The sequence below is a fragment of the Phyllostomus discolor genome, chromosome 7, assembly GCF_004126475.2.
Source record: "Phyllostomus discolor isolate MPI-MPIP mPhyDis1 chromosome 7, mPhyDis1.pri.v3, whole genome shotgun sequence".
Classification (NCBI taxonomy): Eukaryota; Metazoa; Chordata; class Mammalia; order Chiroptera; family Phyllostomidae; genus Phyllostomus; species Phyllostomus discolor.
The window spans coordinates 40,823,354-40,848,456 of record NC_040909.2 but is presented as its reverse complement, the minus strand read 5'-3'; the positions used below and the strand labels follow the sequence as shown (position 1 = coordinate 40,848,456).

Here is a 25,103-nt window from a genome sequence, read left to right as displayed (position 1 = left end):
CTGCAGGAGAGATAAATTTGGAGTGGAAGGAATAATACTAGGATGAATGGAAGAGAAACATAAGGGATTGAGTGGTATAAAAATAATAAGAATTGAAAAATATAATGTCACTTAAAACACAAGATAAAATCAATCAACCAACAACAGCCACAAAAACAAAACAAAACAAAACAAAACAAAAAGCTTTTGTTGGTTTCTAACTGGCCAGACCAGTTTTTCTGATCTTGCTGGCTTCAGCTGGCTAAGGGACCTTTGAAATGCTTATCACTCTTCCCAGCCAAATCTCAGCAAGTCTGTCAGGTACTCTGGGTGCTCCAGAGCACACTCGCTCTCTGGAGCTCACTGTCGAGTTCTTCTGGACTCCGGGGTCCCTGCAGGGTTCCAGCTCTATGACCTCAGGAGGCACCTGTGACATGTTTGGATTCACTGTGCCCTCTCTGGGAATCGTAAAAGGGTGCGCCCATCCACCAAATTTTTGAGTTTCGGGCTCTAGGAATGCCCTAAGTGCCGAGCCCCTTCCGGGATCACAGCGCGAGAGTCAGGATTCCCTATGGGGCTCGCGCTTTCACAGTTCAGCACTGCAGGCTCCAGAAACCTGAGAACAACTGGGCCCTTTCCTGGATGGGGGCTGCGATCTCTGGGTTTTCCACCGATCCACACTCCTACTGGGCTGGGGGTGCGGGCGCTCTTCCAGGCTGCCCCTGGTCATGCCAGCTGGAGGTACTCACATCTCCCACGGCTCTGGGTGGGTGTTCAGAGACTGTGGGTGATTTTTTTCCCCTCAGTCCAACTGGCCTCTCTGTGCCTTCAAGCAACAAGTTCACCCCTGGTGTAGCTCAACCCCCATAGTCGGGGGAGGGAGCAGCGACTCCCCTCTCTGGGGAGCCCTGAGGCAGACCCAGGAGCACCGGGCCTGGGGACTGCAATCCCCTGGTCCCCGCGCTGATCCCTGGGTCCCTTTTGTCCTGAAGCAGTCTCCTTACCATCTGGTTTTTCAATGATTGCAATAATTTTTGATGTCCTGCTTTCAAAAATGATTCGGTAACCTAGGCCACTTGCTCTGTTTCTCCACTGATCTGAGAGTTTCCCTCCTCTTCACAGAAGCCGAGAAACACACTGCCTACAGTAAAGCAGCCATCTTTTTTCTTCCCATTAGTTAACTTTTTAAAAATCTTTTATTAAAAAGAAAGAAAAATAACTCTTAAAGGCAGTTTTAGCAGCTCAGGCAGCCTTGATAACAGAACGGACCAAGGTAGTAGTTTGGAAACTCATCTGTACATTAGAATCGGCCAGGGAGTAACTTTGAAAACCACGAAGCCTTGGCTGCACCCCAGACCTGTGAATTCAGTCCCTCTGGCCTAAATAAATAAAATCTTAAAAAAGACATTAATTGAGAACAATCAATGTTATACCATGTGGGAGATAGCTGACATAGTCAAAATATCCAAATCAATAAAGTTATTGGTGAAGATAAAAAAATGTGATTTTTATTTTACAGGAAAAAAAACCATACAGGCTTTTTGGCCAACACAATACATTCTAGATATTAGTATCTATGCTGCAAATATCTTTTCATAGTGTATGGTTTTTCTTATTTATGGCATATAGGAGATTCAATTTTATTGAAGTCAAATTTGTCAATCTTTTTGGTTTGTACAGTTGGTGTCATACTTAAGACCTATGTCCTTACCCCAAATTGTAAAAAAAAATCTGTGTTTTCTTCTAACAGATTTGTAGTTTTCTTTTATCACATTTGTGAATAATGTCTACCTGGAATTTTATTTTTGCATATGACATGAGGTCTGAATCCAGTTTTTTAAATATAAACAACCAATTTCTCCAGCAGTATTTACTGAATTGTTCATCCTTTCTGTACTGATTGGTACTGCCATCTTTCATATATTGTTTTCCTAAAAGCACAAGTCTGTTTTGGGATTCTCTGTTCTGTTCCATTGGTCTCTTTTGCTAATTGTGTGTTGATATTATACGTATAGTCTCATTGCAAGCCTTGAGCTGGTAAGGCATGTCCCTTACTTTGTTCTTTTCCAAAATTGTTTTAATCTTCCAAATTTTAGAATCAGCTTGTCAAGTTTAAAAAACAACAACAATAAAGAGCAAAACAACATGGGAATTTCAGTTGGGAATGTATTAAACTTACAGGTTAATTTGAGGAAAACTGACATCTCTATGCTTGAGCTTCTGTGCATAGACATGGTATAGCTCTACACTCACTGAGGTCCTTTAAAATGCCCAATGGAATAGTGATATTGAAATGTGGTCTGCATAGTTGCAACATTAGAATCACTTGGTTAGAAATGCAGATTCTCCAGCCCTTCCCAGACTTAATGAGCCATAGTCTCCAATAGAGGATCCACACAATATCGTGATAGAGAGGAGACTGTTGTGGGGGAGAGGGTGGACCTGTGTGGCCTTTTTTAACTCCATCAGGCAATGGTTTCTCAGAGGGCTGTCACATAGACTTCTTTTGGACCTGCATATTGAGGATCTATAAAACATGGTCCCTGTGCTCCCTTAGAGAACCGCTCCTAAAATCCCAAACTAGAAAAGTTGTCTGTAATTTACTGTTGTTTTGCACCATTCATTTCCTTTGTAACACATATGAAAAACCTCAATCAAATCATTATTTATGCTTTGTGTTTATTTATTGTCTGAGTTCCCCATAGGCAGTCATGAAGCAGCACCTTTTGTGGTTTCATTTACCACTGGTGGTTTATGGAAGGCTCCCAGTGAATGATTACAGAGTGGATAGATGCATGAGAGGAGGGAAGGCAGGTAGGCAATATTTTCTTGAAAATACTATGTAAAAAGAGTCAAACTGGGCTCTGGTAAGAAGTCATCTTGTCACTCAGCTCTCCAGTGACAGCACTGATTAGTTCCAAGATCCCTTTACAGTATCTGTATTGTACCTTTTTGCCTGTGACTTTGATCATTCAAGATGAAAGTCCATGGGAGAATGAACCCATGGTTCTAGTTTTGTATTTATATTGTATCTATGTCATCTACCCAGTGTTGAATTCTATATCCAAAAAGTGCTCCAATGCTGGTGTGACACTCACCCCTTCAAAGGATGCTTTCATCGGACAGCTCTAATTCATCTTTTCCCCAGAGAAGAGTTTGGAACATAGAGAGTCTGGGAGATGTGTATAGCATCCTATGAAAAACAATTTGGGGCCACGTAAATTCGAGAAGGGTGAAAGCTATGCCCTTCAGTAAGAACATCTGTTATTTTTGATTAATCCAAATTCCCACATGTATTTTCCAATGAAATCATGTGGAATCTTTCCCCTCCCCTCCCCTCACACCCTGAATGCTGGCATTACGCTAAACACAGTCTGACAAATACTTTGCTAGGAGGAAGTTCTTCCTTAAATTCAGGTGACAGTTGACTTCTGGAGCTTTGGGAAGAACAGGCCTTGTTTCTTTCTTATGTACAGCCCCTTAAGTATTGGATCAGATTTCCTCAAAACGTTTCTTCTCCTGTTCTCTGTGCTGTTTCCCTGAGTGGCTGGCTCACAGATACCCCACCTCTGTTCACATCTTCCGTGGGCTCCTTTCGTCTTTGTTTTTTACTTCCTCTAACTGTGGGACCCCATTCAGGGCCACATTGCTTGGTCAGAGTAGACTGCATTGGCTGTCTGCATGTTCATTCATTTGGCAAATTTCTGGGCTCCTGGGGCACGTAGGGAGGACACTGTATGTTTTTGAAGGAGGCGGAAGTATAAGATGAGATTCTAGTCCTCTAGAAACAGAGGTTAGACAAGCCTGCACAGATTTCCATAAAATCCTTTACGAGATGCTGCTTCCCTGCCCATGGCCAGCCATGGCTTCACCTAGACCTTAAGCACCTGGCCCCTCCCATTCCCCTTCTTGAAGGTCCATTTTCCTTTTCTGGGTATAATTAAAATTACTGGTTTAGCCAGTGAGTCAGTCCTGGATTCTAGCTTGGGCAGGAGGCCTTTTGGAATAGAGGTGGTATGTCTTCCTAATTTTAGATTTGAAAATTAGGCCATCTTGATTTCCCTTATCTCATTATGCGTTGGATATCCATACATTTACCTAAATGTTTGCAGTTATAAATTTTGAGTCTGTGTCCTCTGGTGGGATTGAGTGCTATTATGTGTGGTACCAGCATTGTAACATCAGATGGGCTTTGGTCTGTTTTCACTTCCCTTTCTCAGGCCCTTGAATCCCTTTAGTCAAGGGTTTTGTGAGCAAGTTCACATTCACTATGTATACAGTTGAAATCACTTTTGTATGGTGTCTATTCAACAAATTTTATTGAGCACATATTGTGTGCTTGGCCTGAATTAAGCTTGAAGGAGTATTCAATTCCATATCTTTGTTCAAAATGTTTGTGCACATTGGAGGAGCTTTTGAAAATTTGTTTATTTCTAGATCACATGACCACTTGAATTGATTTTCTTTGGACGTGAAACTGGGGAGGCAGAGGAGCAGGAGTGAAACCCTACTGGTCCCTGCCTTTCTCTGACTCCCCTACCCACTGCCCACCTTCTTCCTCTGCACTGGTCTTCTTTCTGTCCTTTGTCTGTACTGGGCTTGTCCCAGCCTCCGTCTCAGGCTTGTTTTCCCTTTGTTTAGAAGATTCCTCACCAGATCTTTGTGTGGCTGGCTCCTTATCATTGAGCCTTAATCAGATGTCATTTGGGATGTCCTCCCTGATGTTCAGTTGAATCAGCACCCGTCCCTTTCAACCCATATCACTCTGTTTTATTGTCTTCATAGTACTTATCTGAAATCCTCACGTCTTCATTTACCTGTTTTCTTTCTCCCTCCATTAGAGTATAAATCCCCATGCCACCAAGGACTATTCTGTTTTATTCACTATGATCTTGCCAGCACATTCTAGGTGCTCAATAAATAGTAGTTTAAATGGACGAGTGGAAGAGTGAATAAATGAATGAACATTTCTTAAACCCTTGGCATTTAAGTTTTCTTGACTATAGATTGGAAATGATGACAGCATCTACTTGTAAGCTTGAGATGAGGATTAAGGAAGTCCTCACTGGTACCAAGCCCAGCACAGCTTAAGCCTTTTGGGAAGACTCTAAAGACAGAAAGAGAATGTTCATGATGGACCCTACCATTTGTGGAATGGGGGTTAGCCTTATTCCCTACCTTGCCAACCTCTTCAGATTGCTGTGAGGATGAAAGGAGAAAATGTGCATTAAGAATTTTAATGGGTTGTACTTGGGGTACCCAAGTACGGAGGCTCAATGCCTTGTTCAGCCCCTACCTCTGCCAGGGCAGACTCATGGCTGAGTCTTATGCAGAGTTGGCCTATGTGCTGACCGCAGGGTCGGAAGTTGTCCCCCAGACCCTTTCCCTAAGCCAAGACCCAAGACTGTGTGACACTCTCTACTTCTGCTAGTTTAGATTGCCCCACCCCCAATATATCACCCCATTCATAGCCACAGTGTGACTTCAGCCAACAAGTTCCGGAGCTCAGTATAAGTCATACTTCCTCCACTCACCCAGTGCACAACCCTGGGCAGCTTAGATAGCCTCCCTGAGCCTCTGTCTGGTCCCCTGAAAATGTGATGGTCATAGGACCTAACTCTCAGGGTTGCCAAGAGCATCAGATGAGGCCCATATGCCTTGCATGTGGTACATTTTTAGTATATGGTAGCTAATTTTACAAGGAAAACTTTATTCAGGTCTTTGAGCATCTACATGAGTACTTCTCAACATTCTTAAGGAAGGCCCAGCCAGGTCTGTTTGCCTCTCACGGTGGACCTAGAGAACTCTCTTAGTGTATTTTCTTCCCTTGAATGTTCTTTCAACATTTTTTTGAGCACTTAGTGCATTCTGAGCACCTTATCAGTAGCCGGAAAGATGAAGGGGGTGCTTTCTGTTCCTGAAGTAGCACACAGCCTGGTGAGGAAAGCTGGATGTAAAAAAATAAAATAAATAAATAGTTTTTGAAATATAAGGCAACATTACTTGTATGATGCTTGCATGGAGCCAAGATGAGGAAGCCCAGATGTCTGGGCTTTGATGAAGGCTTCATGCAGTTGACAGTGTTTAGCTGGGTTTTGCAGGATGGATAGAAGTTCATGTGATCAATGATGGAGTGAATGAGAGGCATGTCAGGCAGAGAAAACAGCATAGACCAGAGCTCAGAAGAACTAAAGTTGTTTGTTGAGGTTTACCTGCAGTGCTACTGCCTCTGAAGCCTGAGGAATGGTGGAGGACTTTGCTGAGGAGGGAGACAGGAGCCAGAGTTTCTGGTCAGCCACAAATCTTTATTGAGCACCTACTATATGTCAAGCATCATTGTAGATTCTGGGATACAATGTGAATAAAACAGACTCGCCCTGGTGAAGCTGACAGCACAGACAAACCAAATAAGCAGAAAGCATTAGGTTGACTTGGGATTGGTCTCCTGAAGAAAAAGCAAAAATGGAGTAAAAAGTGTCACATGGTCAGGGAGGGCCTCTCTGGGGAGGTGGCATTTGAGCAGGGACCTGAGGGAATAAGGGATCCAGCCACACAGATATCAGGGACAAGCTCTGAGGCTGAGAGAGCAGGAAGGACAATGGCCCTGAAGTGGGAGGATGTTTGGGGACTAGCAGGCAGCCAGTGAGCCTGGAGCCAGGCATGAAGGACCTTGGTATTTTTTAAAAGGCTCGAAATGATCCTGTGGGATGCCTTCAGAGGCTGTAGTGTCTGTGGAGTAATATGATTAGGTCTGGGCATAAGGCATCCCCAGGCTGTCAGAGGGGCAGGGGCAGGGATAGTGGGGGTACTTGCTTCATCCAGATACCTGAAGCTGAGATGTCTGCCTGGAGAGAAGGGAGGTTATGTGGGGAGTGGTGCCCTTACCCACTGGAGAAGATGGGCAGAATCAATCTTGTAAGGATAATGGTAATTCTGCTTGGCCATGCTATGCACCAAGGTGAGAAAAGAACTGTCCCTTTGGTCTCTTAATGCCTTTGCAGCTACCCACATGCACTAGGATATCTCTATCTACACACTTCCTTGGTGGGCTTTTCCTGAGAAGAGATGATGGGAGGCTCCCTCTGAGTGTGCAAACTCTCATGGCTTTTAGATAGTAGCAGACATCATTTTAGCAATAACCCTCAGGACTTGGGCTGCACATATGCTTTGTCTCCCAAAATCCACTTCTGAAACTATTCTACAGGCATGACCACACTAGTTTATGAACAGCTTGTTGATGGTAACACTGTGATCATTAACAAAAAAAGACACATGTAATATGTTCTTAAATATGATGCTGATTAGATAAATTATGGTATATTCCTGCAACACCTGCTGAAAAGGAATCAGGCAGAAAAGGTGTTGATATAGAAAATATCCCTAGGATAAAATTAAGTGAAAAAGGCAAGTATAGAATGTTGACTATAATACTGTGTATATAAAAATACATGTGTATGCCTTATTCCCATAGAATGTTTCTGGAGGGATACATAAGAAACTATTAACCTTGGTGGTCACCTGAGAATGGGATGGGGGGAGTAGAAAGAGAGTTTTACTTTTAGCTTTATACTTTTTTGTACTACTTGAATTTTTAAAAATTAAAAACCAGGAATATGATTATTTGATACTAACAAAAAATAGGAACCATGGGGTCTCTGAATAAGTTGTCATTGATTATAATGATCCTCCTATGTGAGTGACAAATACCATTTACAGCTCTGGTTTTACCTTAGTAATCATTATTTATTTTACAAATTATTTTTGTTAACATTAATTTACTTAGTTTTTTAACCAGCCTTTTGAGATAAAGAGGAAAAAAATCTCCATTTTCCCATTATTCGAATGTAGTTTTGGAGAAGTGAGGGATTGCACCCCATATACTCAGAACGCAAAGCCAGCCTCCTTGGCTCCCACTGCCCCTCAGGCAGCCACAGTTTCCCCATAAGGCCCTGCTCTTTGGGACTGCCTCTCCTTGCATGTGCTGCCAGGAACGGACAGAGGAGCTCGCATCTCAGAGAGGCTTCTTCTTGCTTAATCCTCCCCACCAAGGAAGCACCAGGTCCTGATTAAGGGAGAACGGAGAGGAGGTCCAGCTGAGGACGTAGATGGCTCTGCCACAACAGAGATTCATTGCAAGGGAACGGGCCTGGGCAGCCCCTTAGAGCTCTCAGGACATGCACCAAAGCAGGTCTGAATCGGCACTTTGTTGCCTGAGCAGGGTGTTGTCATTTTTATTTTGTTTAATATTTAACTGATTGCAAAAATTGTGAATGTTGTAAACAATTAAAATACAACAGATATATAAATGTGATATGTTTGTGTTTCAGATTATGCAGTAGTCCCCCTTTATCTGTGGTTTTGCTTTCCATGATTTCAGTTACCCACATCAGGCATGGTCTGAAAATATTAAATGGAAAATTCCAGAAATGACAACTTACAAGTTTTAAATTGTGCGCTATTCTGGGTAGCATCATGAAATCTTGTGTGATCCTGTTCTCTACTGCCCAGGACATGAATCATCTCTTTGTCCAGTGTATCTGCACTGTAACGCTCCCTGCCCACTAGTCATTTTCTAGTTGTCTTGGTTGTCAGATCGATTGTCTCACCATTGCAGTGAACACAATGAACCCCTACTATAGGGGTTACTTGTGTTCAAGTAACCCCTATAGTAGCCTAACACCACATCCCAGTGCCTGTGTCATTCACCTCATCTCATCATGTAGGCATTGCATCATCTCACATCATCACAATAAGGATTAGTGTAGTACAATAAGACATTTTGAGAGAAACATTTACATAACTTCTGACAGTGTATTGTTGTAGTTATATTTTATTATTAGTTATTGTTAATGTCTTACCATGCCTGATTTATAAATTAATCTTTATCATAGATATGTATATATAGAAAAAAGCATAGTATGAGTAGGTTTGCTACTATCCATGATTTCAGGCAGTCATTGAGTATCTCAGGATGTATTCTCTGTGAATAGGAAGTGCTATTATATTTCACTTATAAATGTGTCTTAATCTGTTCAGGCCACTATAACAAAATACCATTGACTAGGTGCTTAAACAACAAAGTTGTTCAAAATCAAGGTGCTGACAGGTTCCCTGTCTGATGAGGACTTATTTCCTGGTTCACAGAAGGCCGTCTTCTCACTGTGTCCTCTTGTAACAGAAGGGACAAAGAAACTCTCTGGGGTCCCTTTTATAAAGGCACTAATCCCATTCATGAGGGCTCCACCCTCATGACCTAAGCACCTCCCAAAGGCCTCACCTCCTAACACCATCACTTGGGGGTTAGGATTTCAACCAATGAATTTTGGGAGGACATAAACATTCACTGTATTGCAGTATGTTTCCCACTCCCTGCCCACCTCCTAAGAGATGAACTCTATTAACAATTGATAGTCTTTTTCTGCCACTATTTTCCTGTGTATTTAATATCATTCTTCTTATTTTGCTATAGTGACATCACATCATTTATGCCCTGGGTGGGTGAATTAAATGAAGTAATGTTCTTACAAGACTGTGCTCAGGGCCAGGGTATACAGTGGGTGCTTAGTAACAAAGTGTGACTTTGTTTTCATTACTATACCCATCAGGACATAAAAGGAACCTCAGACAAAACTCTCTGGTTCAGTAAGTCACTGCTTGCATTATTTAGTGTAAGACATCCATATTTGTTGGAGGGTGCTAATCAAAAATGAATAATAATAGATCACAGCTCTTTAGCACTTACTAGTCCCAATTACTGCTATTCCTACTGTTCCCATTTCACAAAGAAAGTGAGTCACAGAGAGATTTAAGTAATAAGCCCAAGGCTAATCAGCAGAAACAATGGATTCTGAGGCAGGGAGAGAAGTTAAGTGACTTGTTCAAAGTGCCTCTCTTGGTGAGTGAGAGCCAGACTTGGTCTGAGAGCAGGCCTCTCAGATCCCCGCCTGCCTCTCTCTGCCCTTCCACACTCCTCCTCCTTTCTGAAATGCTCTCTCTCCACTGTCCTCCACACTGTCTCTGATATGCTATCAGCTACCTGTCTTATCTTGGGCAGAATCTGACTGGCGTGTCCCTCCTCTCTACATGGACCTAGGCTCTGGAAGGAAGACTTTTTCAGCAGATGGGGAGGTATAATTGGTGGAGGGAGGGTGGAAAGGAAAGACTAATGGGGAATAACTGAAGACAGGGCTCCAGTGCCTAACAAAAACAAAACAACTGTTGGGTTGTGTTTTCTCTGGGTTTCAGGGGGTTCCTTTAGGAAATTACTTGAACCATGCTTTTAAAAGAAGTCTGTGCCTTCCAGCTGAGCCAGGTGTTGAGTGTGAGACCTGTAGACTCTGGTCTGCTAGGATGACAGATGTAAACTGAAGCTGGCCTCTGGAGTGTACAGCTGATGGCCCTGCAGCTGGTAGCACAGGTGTTAGTGAATGACTTTATTTTAGGCTTGAGCACAGAATAACTCAGAAGAGGCTGTTACAAAATTCTAATGCATTATCTCTATTTTAGATGATTTTTAACAAAACCATGAGAAAGTATGTAAAACTCCCCAGATTTTCTCTCTCTCGCTCATTCTCTTTATCACACACACACTCACACTCACCTCTGCTTCATGCTTTCCCTGGAAATCCAGGATGGGGAAGAAGTACCAGACCTGGGACATGGATGGCCCCACTTAGCAGTGGGGACCCTGCATATAATTCTGAGCTTTTGTGTCCTCACGGATGAAATGTGTGTACCTCTCCCACCCTTCAAGTGCCATCAGTATGAAGTGATGGTGGCAGGTGGGAAGTAACTTGTCAACATTAGTTCCTCTCACTCCTGCATCTCACTCATCCCAAGCCCATCCACCCTCCCCATGCCACAGCTGAGGTGGATACGGTAACATTCAGAGAGCAGAGGTCTCCTGTTGGGATACATGGGAGCTGGCAGCAGACCCCCACTCCCCACTCTAGACTTCCTGTCCCTGGGCTTCTCCTGATGGCACCTGTACCTTTCTTGCTCACTGTCCTTCTGTGGCAAGCAGTGGCTCTTTGCCAGCCTTAACACAGAACATCTCAGGGGGGTCAAAGGGAGTTTACAGTGGCATGTGAGGCAGGTCTGCTATACCGTGGGAGCTTGTGAGGCTGGGAAACTTTGGGCAGCACTTTTGGGCTGTGCTGATGGAGAGAAAGAGTCAGGCATCTGAGGATCCTGGGACCCCAGCCATGGGGCAATAGGGCCCTATCCTCTGTATGGGACCCGTGTCCCACAAGTGTAAATGGACTACCGTACAAACCTGTGGTGGAGTCCCACAGGCTGTGACAGCTTTTCTATTTCTCAGCCTGCCCCTCTGTACTTGCCTCCAGACCTACAGAACTTCTGTTCACATCTCCCTACAAGGCCCGAGTTTAGAGGCTTTCCCCTGTGTTCCGACATTCTCATGGTCCCCACTTCTAGACATACTCTCTTCTCATTGCCTCCTACTTCCCAGATCTCACCCTCAAGCCACAGAGGGCTGAAACAGACATTGAACTTAGGGTCAGGAGACTACGGTGCCAGGTCAGGCTCTGCAACTTACTAGTTTGTGATCCACAGCAAAGTACATATTACTTGGAGCCTCAGTTTCCTCAGAACAATGGGAGTAGAACAAGATGACATGCACAAGAGAGCCTGGTGCTCTCTTCCGAAGTGTGTGTTCTGTGCAATGTTAGGAAGTAGTGCTTTGGAAAGGCAGATGCTAGGTGAAGGGCACTGCCTTCTTAACTAATTCTGAGGTATAATTTACATACTGTAAACTGCATCCCTTTTTAGTGCACAAGTCAATGATTTTGAGTAAATTTGCTAAGTGTGAAACCATCACCACAATACAAGTTAGGATATTTCCCTCACCTTAATCAGATCTCTCATGCATGTTTACAGTCAATCTCTCTTCCTACTTCTCGGCAGCCACTCATTCACTTCTCTTCCCTGTGGATTTGCCTACTCTGGACATTGTGTATAATTGGAATCGTGCAATGTGTGGTCCTTTGTCACTGTCTTCTTTCACTTAGTGTAATGTTTTTAAGGCTCACCCATGTAATAGCATGTATCACTAACTCATTCCTTTTTGTGGCTAAATACTATTCCATTGTATCACGTACTACATTTTGTTTGTTTATTTATCCTTCAGGTGATAGAGAGTTGGGTAGTTTTCAGTTTGGAGCTATTATGAATAAACTAGGCGTGAAATTGCTGAGCTTTATGTTTAACTTTTTAGGAAACTACCAACTGTTTTCCCAACATGGCTAAACCATTTTATATTCCTACCCATACTGCATGAGAGTTCTATTCCTCCACATCCTTGAGGACATTTGTTATTATCTGTCTTTTGGATTATAGTCATCCTAGTGGGTGCAAAGCAGTATCACATTGTAGTTTAATGGGGAATACTTCTAAGTAGATTTGGGAAACATTAGGTCACACAAAGCTTTAGAGGTGTCTTTATTTCAAAACTTTTCAGAGACTTTAATATTCTAATGAGCATTGAGATGCTTTAAGGAGGGCTACAGTGTACAGCATTTTCTCAAATGAGGTCCCAGTGTGACCTGGGAACTCAGGGTGTCTTGAAGGATTAATGTTCTTTGGGAAGCATTTGACTAGAGCAGAGGTCAGGAGACAACCAGCCAAATCCCATCTGCTGCCTGTTTCTGTAAATAAAGATTTATTGGAAGACTGCCACATTCATTCATTCATTTACAAATGGTCTATGGAGACTTTCACAATATAAGGATACAGATGGATAGTTGGGACAGAGACCACAGGCCTTACAAAGCCTAAAATATTTGCCTTCTGGCCCTTTACGGAAAAAAGTTAGCTGACCCCTGACCTAGCTAGTGCCTGGTGCACAGCAGATGCTCATTTAACCTTTAGATGGGAGGAGGAACTTGTCCCAAAGGTATGAGTGGGGACTTAGGAAACATTTGTAAGGCTTTATATTATTTGAGCTGGTACTTGAAGGACAGATAAAATTTTGAAAGCTTGGGGGAACTGAGAAGGACATTCCTGCCAGAGAGAACAGTGGAAATGAATTCTGGAAAGTGAAAAAGTGCAGGGTGTATTTGGGGACTGGTGGGAACTTTTATATGGGCAGTTGAAGAAATTAGAGCCTTAGCTGTATAACCTCTGGTCAACTTAGGTCCTTAATTATATCCCCTGAATGACCTGTTCCTGTTTCATCTTCCCCAAATTGGGGCAGTGGGCCCAGGCTATGCCTGAGAAGTTGAACAGAAGTGGCTTCAGGTTCTGCCTCTGAGTATATTACTTCCCTAAGCCACATTTTCTCCATCTATAAAATGGAATAATAGTTGTACTCATGTCAGGAGTAAGCATGAAGGAAATGTAAAATGTTGCCATCCATGTTGTTACCTTTATACTCTCCGGTAGTAAACTCACTGAGGGTAGAACACACCTGCTTTACTCATCACTGTGGCTCTGGTCCTTAGGGTCCTCAGCATGGAGTTAGCACCCTGGAATTATCTACTGAATGAATGCGTGATGCAAAGGGCTCAATTTCTTGCCTAGGAGGGTCCTTGGCCTGAGTCCTGCACTGGTTTAGGGCCTCAGCTGTGGGCTTTGCAGGAGCTGGCCCCACACATGGGGAGAGTTGGGGGCCTGTACTTCTTTCTTCCCAGGCAAGTAAGCAGAACTCTGAAGGCGGAAGGATTGTGAGGGGCAGAGGGGGCGTTTCGGGGGTGGGGGGAGCGCCGGGAAGGCACATTTGTTTTCGAGATGGGCCTTTTTTTTTGTTTGTTTGTTGCTTTGGGAGACCAGAAAGGAAGACAGAGCAAGGCTATTTATAGCCTAGCTCCTCTGCCAGCTTTTAGGGCGGTCTCTGCGTCCCTGGCAGTACTTTCTCTGTGGCAGGTTAAAGAAAGGTGATGTGTTTGCCGGCTCCGTGCTAGACATTAAGATGAGGGCTTCCTCAGGCCCCGCTGGGAGCTGTTCCCACAGGGCCTCTCCCAGGCTCTCTGCGGTGGCAGCGGGTTGTGGCAGCTTGGTGGGGGGAGGGTGCTGCACCATCTCTGCTTGTTCTGGTCAGACCACCCCTGGCTCTGGAAGCTGAAGTGTCTGGAAGTGAAGCTCCAGGTGTGAGGCTATTTCCTTCCCTCCAAATTCAGCCCCTCTGTGTGTAGGAGAGACAGGGAAGGGGAAGGTGATACTCAAGGAATAAGAGAGGACTTGAGCCCCTTGCATCCTGTCACTGGGATCCATTTCTGGCAAGGCAGTGGGTGTTTGGGCATCAGAAGAACCTGGTTTCAAGCCCCAGTTGGTCAAGTTGCTTTACCTATCTGGGCCTCAGTTTCCCCACCTGTAAAATGAGTATAATAATGCCTTCATAATGAGAACTGAATGCCATGAGAAGTGAGGGCTCTCAGGTGGCAGGTGGCACGTGGCACCTGTCACTCTCCCTTCCACTTCCAGCAACTTGTTTCTTCCTCTGAGCCTGTCGATATGGACAGAGCTTGCTTTTAAACTCACTTCTTGGTTTCCCCAACTCTTTGCCTCCAGTTCCTATAGAAATGTCTCTACCTGTGGATTCTTTTCCTTCTTTCATCTCTGGAACTTCTACCCCCTTCTTCCTCTCTTATCCCCCATTCCCTCCTATGATCAAAACTTATCCCTTCCTCTCTTCTCTTTTCTATTTACTATCCCAGTGTCACCAACCTGAAAACAAAACAAATATAAGTAAGACAGCTCTTGTTCCCTGTGCCCCTTTAGGTAGGTACCACATCATCTCTGGCCCCTTAGAGCCCAACTTCCCAAGAGAGCCACCTTATCAGGCACTCACCTCCCATCTTCTCACAACATAATCTGAAGTCTTTCCCCACCTGGGGAACAGCTGTCCTTGCCTTACCTACCCCTCCCGGTCCCAAATCTCACAGCCACTCTCCCTCTCACCAGGCTGCTCCACAGCACTTGGCAGATGGGCTACTTCCCTGTCTGGAATGCCCTCCCCTTCTCCCTCTGTGTTATGGAACGCCACCATATCTGGTTGCTCCCTGCCTTTCTGCTCACCCTTCCCCACCTCCTTCAAAGCCTCCTTGCTTCCTCTCTCTGCTCTGTAGATGTCAGGGTTCCTGAGTCTCTGCCATAGACCCTTTCCCTCCCCTTCTCCAGCACTCCCCAGGCAGCCTCGTGCTCTCCCAGGACACTGATCTTCTCTCTGCTTCGCTTTTCTGAGTTTTGCATCTGGAGAACCATTTGCCTTGGAGCATTGCAGCTCCCTGGGTGTCCCACAAGCACTTCAAAATCATCTTATCTAAAAGACTGATTCTTCATTTCCTCTACAACCCCACTGGACAGTTCACTCCTGCTCAGCTAATGACTTGCCATCCACTAAGTGCAAACCTTGGTATCAGCCTATACCTCTCTCTTTCCTGCTGTCTGCCAGCTTGTACCTCTGCTGCTCTCAAACCCATCAGTTCCCCTCCAGGGCCATTCCCCTGCCTTAGTCCAGACCCTCCCTATTTCTTGTCCAAATACAGACAGAATTCTCTGTACTAGGCACCTTGCTTCATTCTGCCCTAATCATACATTCTTGCCACTGCAGCTAGATAGTGTTCTGAAACATGCACCTCATGGGGTCTCATCCCTGTTTAAGATCCTTCCATCACTCTTAAGATGGAGCCCCACTTCCTCAGTTAGACTCATAGTCCAGCCCTTGCTCACCACTCCAGTCATGTCCTCACCTCCATCACTTACCCTGGCTTCTGCTGCACTGACCTGCCACGCCATGTCCTGCCCTGGCCTCACTGAGCTTTCATTTCAGCCTGCTTGTTATTGTCCTCAGTGGCCTTTCTGCCCCCAAATGTCCTCTTTCTTCTTTGCTAACTCTCCTTTGCTAACTACCCTTCAGACAGGACCCACCTCCACCTCTACATCCTGATGTTGGCCAGATCCCCAGTAAGGGTCCCCTGCTTTTCTCTGTCATAACTCTCTCCACACCCTTCTCTATTAACTCGTCGGCCTTCCTCATTAGACCACAAGCTGTTAAGGGACCCCTGGGCATAGCTCAGGAGCTGGCACACTGAAGACACTTTAATAAGTATTTCTTGTATAAATTAATAAAGGACACATACAGTATACTTTTTTTTGTCTGACACACAAAGACATGGAAGATAGCTTTGGGGCATACCTTTACCTTAGCTCTAATTTATGAAGAAGAGAAGAAGTGGTGATTTTAGTGTTATAGGAGAATCTAGAAGTTAACATTATGACTGAAAGTGTGGGCTCTAGAATCAGGATCCCCGGGTTCAATTTATAGCCTTAACTTGCTTGTGGTATGACTTTGGGCAAGTTATTAACCTCTCTGTACCTCAGTTTTTCCATCTTTGAAATGATGATGGTAATGGTACCTACTTCAAGGATTGTTGAGATGGTTAGATGAGTTCATACTTGAAAATCTGTAGAAGGGAGGTATCACCACTCCTATTTTACAGATGAGGAAGCTGAGGCTCAGAGACATGATGTCCCCTACACAAAGTCACACAGCTGGGAAGTAGCAGCACTGGAATTTGAGCCCATCATCCCATGTCTGTATGTGCCAAGGGCTGGAGAAGCACAGGCATTATATCTCCAACCTCTGAGATTTCAGCCTTTGGGTGGAAATCTTTAGAAATATTGTGCTCTTATGACCTGAAAAAGAATACTTTCTGAAGAATCTGCTTTTGTGTCTGGCTCACAGTACGTGCACAATATTACTTGAGTAAATGAATCCCTTCAAGGTCCCATCTAGTCTTCAACATTTCCCGCTCCCTGGTCAGTATTGGGAGGTCTGGTCCTGTGTCCCTTTTTTTGCCAGGGTGTTGGCAGCAAACTCTTCCTTATTCAGACCTTTCTTCTGTCCCAGCACTTTATGGGGGTGGGTCATTAAGAAAGCTCTTTCCCAGGAAGAGCTGTGCCTTCTCCAAGTCCCCAGAGCTGAGTGCCCAGCCCCCATGCTCTCAAAGGCTGCCCTTGTGGGTTTCAAAACAACCTCACAGCCCTTCAGGCTGAGAACCTGGCCCTCAAGCCCCCTTTCTTTAGAAACCCAAGGTCCATGGCTAGTTAGAGTCAGTGCTTGGTGAAACCTGAAGAAAATAGTTTGAGGATGTTTTCAAATAGTGTCTAGTGAAACAAAAGAGCAATTCATTCTGCATAGCTTTTAGTAATCTGCTTCCCATTCTGGGAATTAGATTGTTCAATTAAGCGAGAGGGAGCTGAAGCAGCCTGCATGACTCAAAAGTTTGCAGCATCCAGAATGTGGAATAGAGGGGACCTGAGCCAGCCTACTCCTGGCTAGTCTGCCCCTTCTTTCTCCCTGTCTCTGTGTCTTTTCCAGTTTTCAGTTTTCCTAGTTCAGAAAGCCACTACATCAACAAGAAGGCATGTGCATCCCTGCTAGCTGAAGACCTTGTATAAATGTTTCTTGAAGAAAAAAATCAGAGGCTGGAATGGAGTCAGACAGAACACACCCAGGTCCTTTCCATCTGCAGTGGCACACTTTCCTGCTCCGGGTTGTCCCTTCTCATAATGGGCTTTCAGGGCACTTTGGGGGTCAGTTTGTAGATGGTGGGTATGTGTTGTCTACAAGGCACTTAATCTGGAGACAAGGTGGTCAGTGAGCCCCCTGAAGTTCCTGCAGAATGTTGGGAGTGGGTAAGTGCATCAGGGTATTTCTTTGGGGAGAAAATAGCTTTTCAAGGGATTCCTGACTCCCTCTCCCAGCTCTTTCCCCATCCCACCTCCCCCAAAACATAAAAGATTGAAAACTATTTTGGTAGAGTTCGTAAGTTATTCCTTTCTTGCCGGGAATCTCCTCTTCTGTGGTGCCCAAGTCTTACTGTGCTTGAGTAATCCTTGGGGAAATGTGGCAAAATGCAGCTTTCCAGGGGCCACTCCATAAAGATCAAGACTTCATTGGTTCTGGGATGGGGCCCAGGAATTTTTATCTTTTGGCAAGCATCCCACAAGGATAATGCTTTGGAGTCTGCTGCTATTTTGTAATAATAGATAATCTTTGGGTTTAACTTAATAAGACCTGTAGTTATTTAAATGAATTAAAGCCAGAGGCTGCTAAGACATAAGAAGCAAATAAAGTGATTATTGTTATAACTATGTGGCTATCTCCTTTCTTAAATAACTTGTACCTCTTTTGTTTCTGACTTATCTTAGTCAAGTGCAAGATCCATACCATGCATACCTTCTTATCCTCAGTATCTTAGTATTAATGTAATGTCCGGCACAAGTAGTTGCTCAATGAATGCATATTTATGTGGATGTTCCTACTTCTGGCTATAGGTCTGGGAGCTGGTTTCCCTTGAGTAAATCCATGGCTGCACAGAGCCCAATTTTGTTTGGGGGCCTGCCTGGTTTCTACTGTGGGGGTTGGGGCTGGAAGGAGCCTGCAGACCAGTACTAATTGGTGTCATTGAGTAATTAATGCAGAATCAGGCCCCAAGCGGATTCCCAGGGAGACAGACACTGAGGGAGGCTTTCATGCTTGGTGGGTTGGGAGCTGCTTTCTCAAAGAACGTTCCCAGAGCACTGAGGCAATTGGCGTAGTCTGGTAGGGGTGGTTTGGCAGCCAGGATGGAGTTTATGGAGCAAGTTTGGAAGGGGTTTGTCTTGGTGCCATGGTTCTGCACAATATGGAGCGTGGCGAGTTTGACTTTAAAGGAACACAAACTCCAGGAGTGGGTTCTGGGTGCCAGACCTGTGTCATCTCTGAGGAATGGATGGGTTCTGAGGGATGGCTAGGCTGGAGGCATTGCTTCAGTGCACCTAGGGGTCTTCTCTCTCCTGTAGCCTGGGCCTTCTGGGATACCCTTACCCCTTGGCATGCTACTGAAGGTTCCTGATGATACCTCTGTGTATTTTTTCTGCTTTTCCCTCTGATCCCTGTTCTCCAGCATTCCCCAAATGTTCCACGCTCATTTTTTTGGCCTTTGATTATGCTATTTCCTTGACCTAAAATAATCTTGACTCCTCTCTCTCCTGGCTAAATTCCATCATCTTTCACAGTAGCCTCAAATGTTACTTCTTCCAGGAAGCTTTCCCTGGCCCCCTGTAGCAGTCAAGATAGGTTGGTTTATGCTACAGTAACAAACACCCCCAAAGATCTCAGTAGCTTAAAGCAACAGAGTTCATTTCTTGTTCACCCAACACTCTGACACAGGGTGACAGAAAGGTTCAAGTAGTCACTCGGGCTTCTAGAGGCTCATCTTAACATGCTTCTACCATGACAGCCACAGTAGTGAAAAGGGGGCATGGTGAACCACACTACCTGGCTCTGAAAGCTTCTGTCTGAAGTGACATAGGTGCCATTGGCCAGAGCAAGTCCAGTGGCCTCCCTTGAATTCAGCAGGCCAGGGTGTGTGATCTCTGCTGAGGGAGGGACCTGAGTGTTTATGGACAGTCCTGTGGTCTCCTAGTATCCTGAGGTAGGGTAGGGGTGTCTTGGTCAAACCAAAGGCCCTGTGCTTCTCCCATCATATCCTTACTATGTTGCGCCATAAACTGCCTGCTAACCGGGCTTCCATGAAGGCAGGGGTCTGGGTCTTGCTCCTTTATGAGGCTCCCACACCCATCCCTGGGTTTGACTGAGAAGGTGCTGGGTTAATGGTGGGTGGTGAGTAAAGAAATGAGCCAACTGTCCCTTCCTCTCTGCAGCACTAGTTTTGCTCAGGGTTTGGTTGAAGTGGGCCATCTCCGGTCCCTGTGACTCATGGCCCTTTCTTCCTCAGACGCCGGGTCCTGGCTATCTCAGATGGGATTGAGCACATTGGGAATCTACGCTGGGAGCTGGCCTTGTGTCTTCTGGCAGCCTGGACCATCTGCTACTTCTGTATCTGGAAGGGGACCAAGTCCACAGGAAAGGTAAGAGGTGCATCTTCAAGCAACTAGTGCAGGTAGGGGAGAGTGTGAGTTGTCCTGTGCCAGCTCACAGGTGACCCAGAGAGTGCCAGGGAGTGCACATTGCAAAGTTGGGAGGTAGGAGGAGCACTGAACAGGTAGTTCACTCAGGAGTTCAGAGCTAGAATCCCATTTATTTGTCACACAGCTCAGGGCTATTCACTTCGACCTTCTGAGCCTTTGCTAATCTGTGAGATAACAAAGCCTTATCCTGTCTTCTTACTGAGTTGAGAGCCACGCAGTGGAAAGGGGAGTGAAAGTGCTTCAAAAACTAGGAAGTGCTCAACTACTACCAAACAGGTTTTTGTTTGTTTGTTTGTTGTCATTGTTTTTTTGTAATCAAGACATGTGCTATAGGTGTATGCCAGTGCAGGTAATTCTGGCTGCTTCCACTGACAGACCCCAACTTGTCACCTGCCTGAGATCTGTGGAGGGAAGAGCAGACCCTTCCACCTTGTTACTTTGCTGTGCCATTTGTACCACGTGGCCTCCAGGGTTGGTGCCTCTTCAGTGAAGAGAAATGGGAGGAAACAGTGGCTTTTAAGTGCCCTGTCCTGAAAGTTACTATGGCTCCTCCAGTTATTGCTGCTGGCCAGAACCTGAAACATAAGCCTGATGTAATATAAGGAAGGCTTTGAAGTGTAGTAGAAGATAGGGACATCTGGTGAGCACAGCCATCTGTGCCACAAGGATCAATAGAGATTATAATGTGTAGTTCATGGCCAAGTCCAGCCCACTCATGTACTTTATTTTTAATTTTAAAAGAAAAAAATTAGTTTCCAACATTCAGAAATTAGGAAAATTCATGTTGAAAAAAGTCATAGGATTCTGGAATTCCCATGGAAAATTGAAAGATTTGGCAATACTGAGCTTGCACATGTACATGGCAGAATGTGGCTGAGCTAGCAACAGCTCCTCCTTCCAAAGATACATGGTTGGCCACAATCCCCACCATTCTCTATTGCCCCGATCCTGTGGCTGAGCATCAATTCCATTAGTTTCCTCCTTTGTGCTACTCTTTTTTTCTTGAGGAAAATGAAATTTTTCTTATATTTGGGCCACTCTGACCAACCTCATCACTCCATGCCTGCTTGCTTCTGGTAGGCAGTTGCTCATAAAGTGGATTGTAAGGTACTGTCTAGGTCAGAGGCTGGAAACAAAACCTCTGAGAAAACAGGAACTTGCCAACTCCAGGTCCCTTTACAAAAGGTGGTCCCTTGAGTTCCCCCAGTGGTAGGAGGAATCAAGAGAAAAGTGATAGAATTTTAGAGATGCGTGGCCTGTGGGAGGGAATTTAGGAGAACACAGAAGAGATATCAACAAGCCCCATGCTATGAGCTATAGGGAAGCTGAGGCCTGACTAGAACAGAGACTCATATGTCTCTTCAGCCAAGATGATTTTGCTGATCTTTGCTTTCTCTGGTTTGTATCATGAAAACAATAGGATTTTTCTGGTTTTTCAAATATAAAAGTCATTGCATTCTTGATCTATTTCTTCAGACTATTTATACGTTGCTCCTGTTCCCCTCCTTGCTGCCTCTTCTGGCTAAAGAGGAGGAGAATGATGGGAGGGATTAAGAACCAGGGTCTGGCATCAGGATGCACATCTCAGGTCTGTCACTCACTAGCTGTGACATGGGCATATCACTTAATATCTTTTCTATATAACAGGGATTGATAATGGCTCACTGTATGGGGTGGTTGCCAGGAGAAAATGCAAGAATGCACATACAGTGCATAGCAGGGTATGTAACTAATAGTAAGTGCTGAGTAATGGTAATTTTTGAAAATCTTGTTATAAAGGTAAAATGTATTTATTCAAGAAATAGTTTCCAAGTATCTACCCTGTACCTAGCATTATTCAGTACGTATCTAAAGATGAATAAAACATAGCTCCTGCCCTACTCAGCTAATAGTGAAGGTGCACTGTGAACCATAAGGAGAAGAGAGGAGGTGTCATGGTTGGTATTATTATTGCTTCCTCTATGATTACACATCCTCAGGAGTTGGTACTGAGGCCAGCGGGGCTTGGCTAGGTAGTGGTGTGCATGGTTGTGGGCAGGGAACCGGAGGGAGGGTGTGAGGCTGCTTGGACAAGGCTTTGCATATGCATTGAATGTGTTGTCCAAGTGCATATGTGGACTTGGGTCCTCAGGCCCAGGACATGGGTCATGGATTAATTAGGTTTCACTTGGTCCTCAGGAGAAAGCTCAGTCCCACAGTGGGGCCAATTGGCTGGGTCATTAAATCTATTTATTAGAGTTTTTTTTTCTCAGAGAATTCTAGTGTAGGAACAGAGTTCCAAGGAAGGAACTTGAAGGCTACATTCTTGGCGATTTCAGAAGAGATATATGGGGAGAGAGGGACCATTTCTTTATGGCTTTCTGTTCACTCCACACTCTGTCAGGGGCTTTTCATCTACATTAGCACATGAAATCCCATGAACTTGGGAGATATTGCCTCTATTTTATAGGTGGAGACCCTGAGACTGAGAGGTTGAGTAGCCTGGCCAGAGTTACATGGCAACTTTGTACCTCAATACTGACCCACTTTGCCTGTCCATAAACTCAAAAATTTAGAACATTGTGGTATGTTGAATGATGTCCTTTCACCCACCCTCTCTGAGTCTACTTTTTCTCATCTCTAGTATAAATGGTAATGATAGCAGTAGTAGTAATTCAATACTTATAAGTAATGATAGGTAATGGTTATTGAGCACTTCACATGTCCATTGCATTCAAACCTTGAAACAACCCCAGGAGACAAGGGCTAGCATCTTCTCCATTTTACACATGAGAAAACTAAGGTTTGAACAGTTTAAGCAACTTGCTCAGGGGCCCTCAGGTAGGAAGCTAAGGACTGAGATTAACCCCAGGCCTTGAGGATCACATAGCACATGCTCTGGATGAGTGTACCATTATGCCTGTCATCTGTGACATGGGGAAAATTAGTTTTCTTATGGGCTGGTTTTGAAGAGGCAATTAATGAGATAGCTTAGTACCATAGTAGGTATTCAGTGGTTGTTGGTTGCAGCGGGATCTAAACATGCTTTTAAGGTAAATGCTAAAGTCAAATGAGCCAGTTAAGCATTTTCCTAAAGTCTGGGGTTTAAAGGATCTTCCCATGTACCATACCCAAGGCCATGTTTAGCATCCAGGATGAGATGTGGTTTGCTGGCCCTGTGAGATTCCCTAGAGACCATGTGGTCCACCCTTACCCTTATTTGATAGATGAGAAAACTGAGGCTCAGAGGGGGGAAGGAACTTGTCTGAAGCCACATAGAGAGTGTCATGTGTCAGGTCAGGAACTAGAGTCTGGTGGCCCAGCTCCAGTTATATTCAGATGACAAAGTTCTGTGGGTCAAATCTGACAGTTTTGGGAGGCCAGGCATCCTTGGATTAGTACATGGGATCTTTAAGAGAGGGTCTGATGCTTTCATTACTATTTCTCACCTCACCTTTTGTGAGCCCAGTGTCCAAAGGGCTTTTTGGACCCTGTACAAAAACAGCTAAAAATAAATGTAGGGTCATCTGAGTCTTCCTGAGAGGGCAGAGATCACCCTGCCTCTTGCCTGCTAGACCCTTCTTCCTACCTCAAGGCAGGAGAACCCTATCTTCCCACTAAGTTCCAACCCACTTCCTGTATTCAGACCTCAGCAGAAATATCTGAAATTTTATTAACTCAAGAAATAGTTCCTGACCTCCTTCTTTCTCCAGGGTAAAAACTGTAACCCCAACCTCAGTTCAATTCAAACAGCTGGTTGCCGGCTCCTCGAGGCATGCGTTTCAGGCTCAGCCTTTTGACAGGTGGTTGTCTAAGCGGGATTTGGGTTCAGATCACAAGTAGATCGCTTGTGAGGCTGTGACAAGGCCACAGGTGAAGTCCTGGCAGTGCTCTCCCATGGCTCTATGGGTACTGAATTGCATTAGCATGTCCTCCAGGGACAGCCTCTGCCGGTATCCTTCAGCTCCATCCTCTCATGTGCCCTCCTCAAGGAGTTTATACTCTTCTAATATCATAGAAGCTGACATTCAGGATTTTCCCAGGGTCAGAGTGAGCAACTGCTGCTCTTAGAAGAAGCTGCTCTAGGCTGGAGAGATACTAACTAAAGGCTAGCTTCAGTATGTAGCAAGGTGCCCTGTAGCTGTTGCCTAATAAATATTTGTAGAACGAATGAATTCCACCTGTGTCTGGGCTCCCTACAAGGTGCTGGAATACAATGGAAAGGACAGCTGATAGTCTTGTCCCCCACACAGCATGCAGCCTACTAGGGCAGACACAGACAGATAGGCAATTGCTGTTCAGTGAATTTATGTCACAATGAAACAATTGAACAGTTAGAGACTGAGATCCTAGGAAGGTAAGGGTTCTAATGGCTGAAAACTAGCTCTGAAATATTAGACTTATAGCAAGTCAGAGCTGGGTAGCACCTTAGTTTTTAAGTCCAACCCCTGTTTTACAAATAAGGAAGTAGAAGTCCAGAGAGATTGCAAAGTTTGCCCACGGCCACCCTGCTTGGAAGGAACAGAGCTGGGATTCAAGCCTGAGTCTCTCTGCCTTGGCTAAGGCTGGTCCCCATCTGTACTAACCTCTAGTGGGAGTTCCTGTACAGGTTCGATGTGAGCACATTGATCATAGTTCTGAGCACATAGTAGGTGGCTCAGAAAGCCATTTATATCCCTGCCCCAGTGCAGTGGCTTCAGTTGTAGTTTTACATAATTCTTCTTCCTCTCCTTAGACACTATTAGAGATTTCAGACATCTGGATTTAAAAAAATGCATAAAAACTTTTCTTGATTGTATATTAAGCCCTGAATAAATGGAGGATTCTGAAATACTTGCTTTCTTAAGAGGAAACATCCAAGCTGTTTGTAACTTGTTGTCTTCTGCATGATAAACAGTTTCACTCTGGATAATTGAAAAAACAATTCACTGAAATCAAGTAACTAGAGAGAGCATGAAGACACCTGTGATTTTTCTGTGTTCTTGAGTTGTTTGTTTTTAAATATTTTTTAGAGCATATTTAGGTTTACAGCAAAATTGAACAGAAAGTACAGAGACTTCCCCTATGCCCCCTCCCCTGTTAGCCTCCACTATTATCAACATCCCTCACCAGAGTGGCACATTCATTATAACTGATGGACCTACATTGACACATCATAAATACCCACAGTCCATAGTTTACATTAGGGTTCACTATTAGTGGGGTACATT

The 25,103-nt window shown here is 44.6% G+C and overlaps 1 protein-coding gene across 2 annotated transcripts in view; it reads left to right on the top strand.

Annotated features, from left to right (window-relative positions):
- The window catches only part of SLC6A11 (solute carrier family 6 member 11), a 133,708-nt gene that overhangs the window by 15,891 nt on the left and 92,714 nt on the right, over nt 1–25,103 (top strand). For both annotated transcript variants that reach the window (XM_036030806.1, XM_028518917.2), the window contains exon 5: nt 19,722–19,854. In XM_036030806.1, the coding sequence (XP_035886699.1) occupies nt 19,722–19,854 (133 nt within the window). The remainder of the gene's footprint in view (nt 1–19,721; nt 19,855–25,103) is intronic.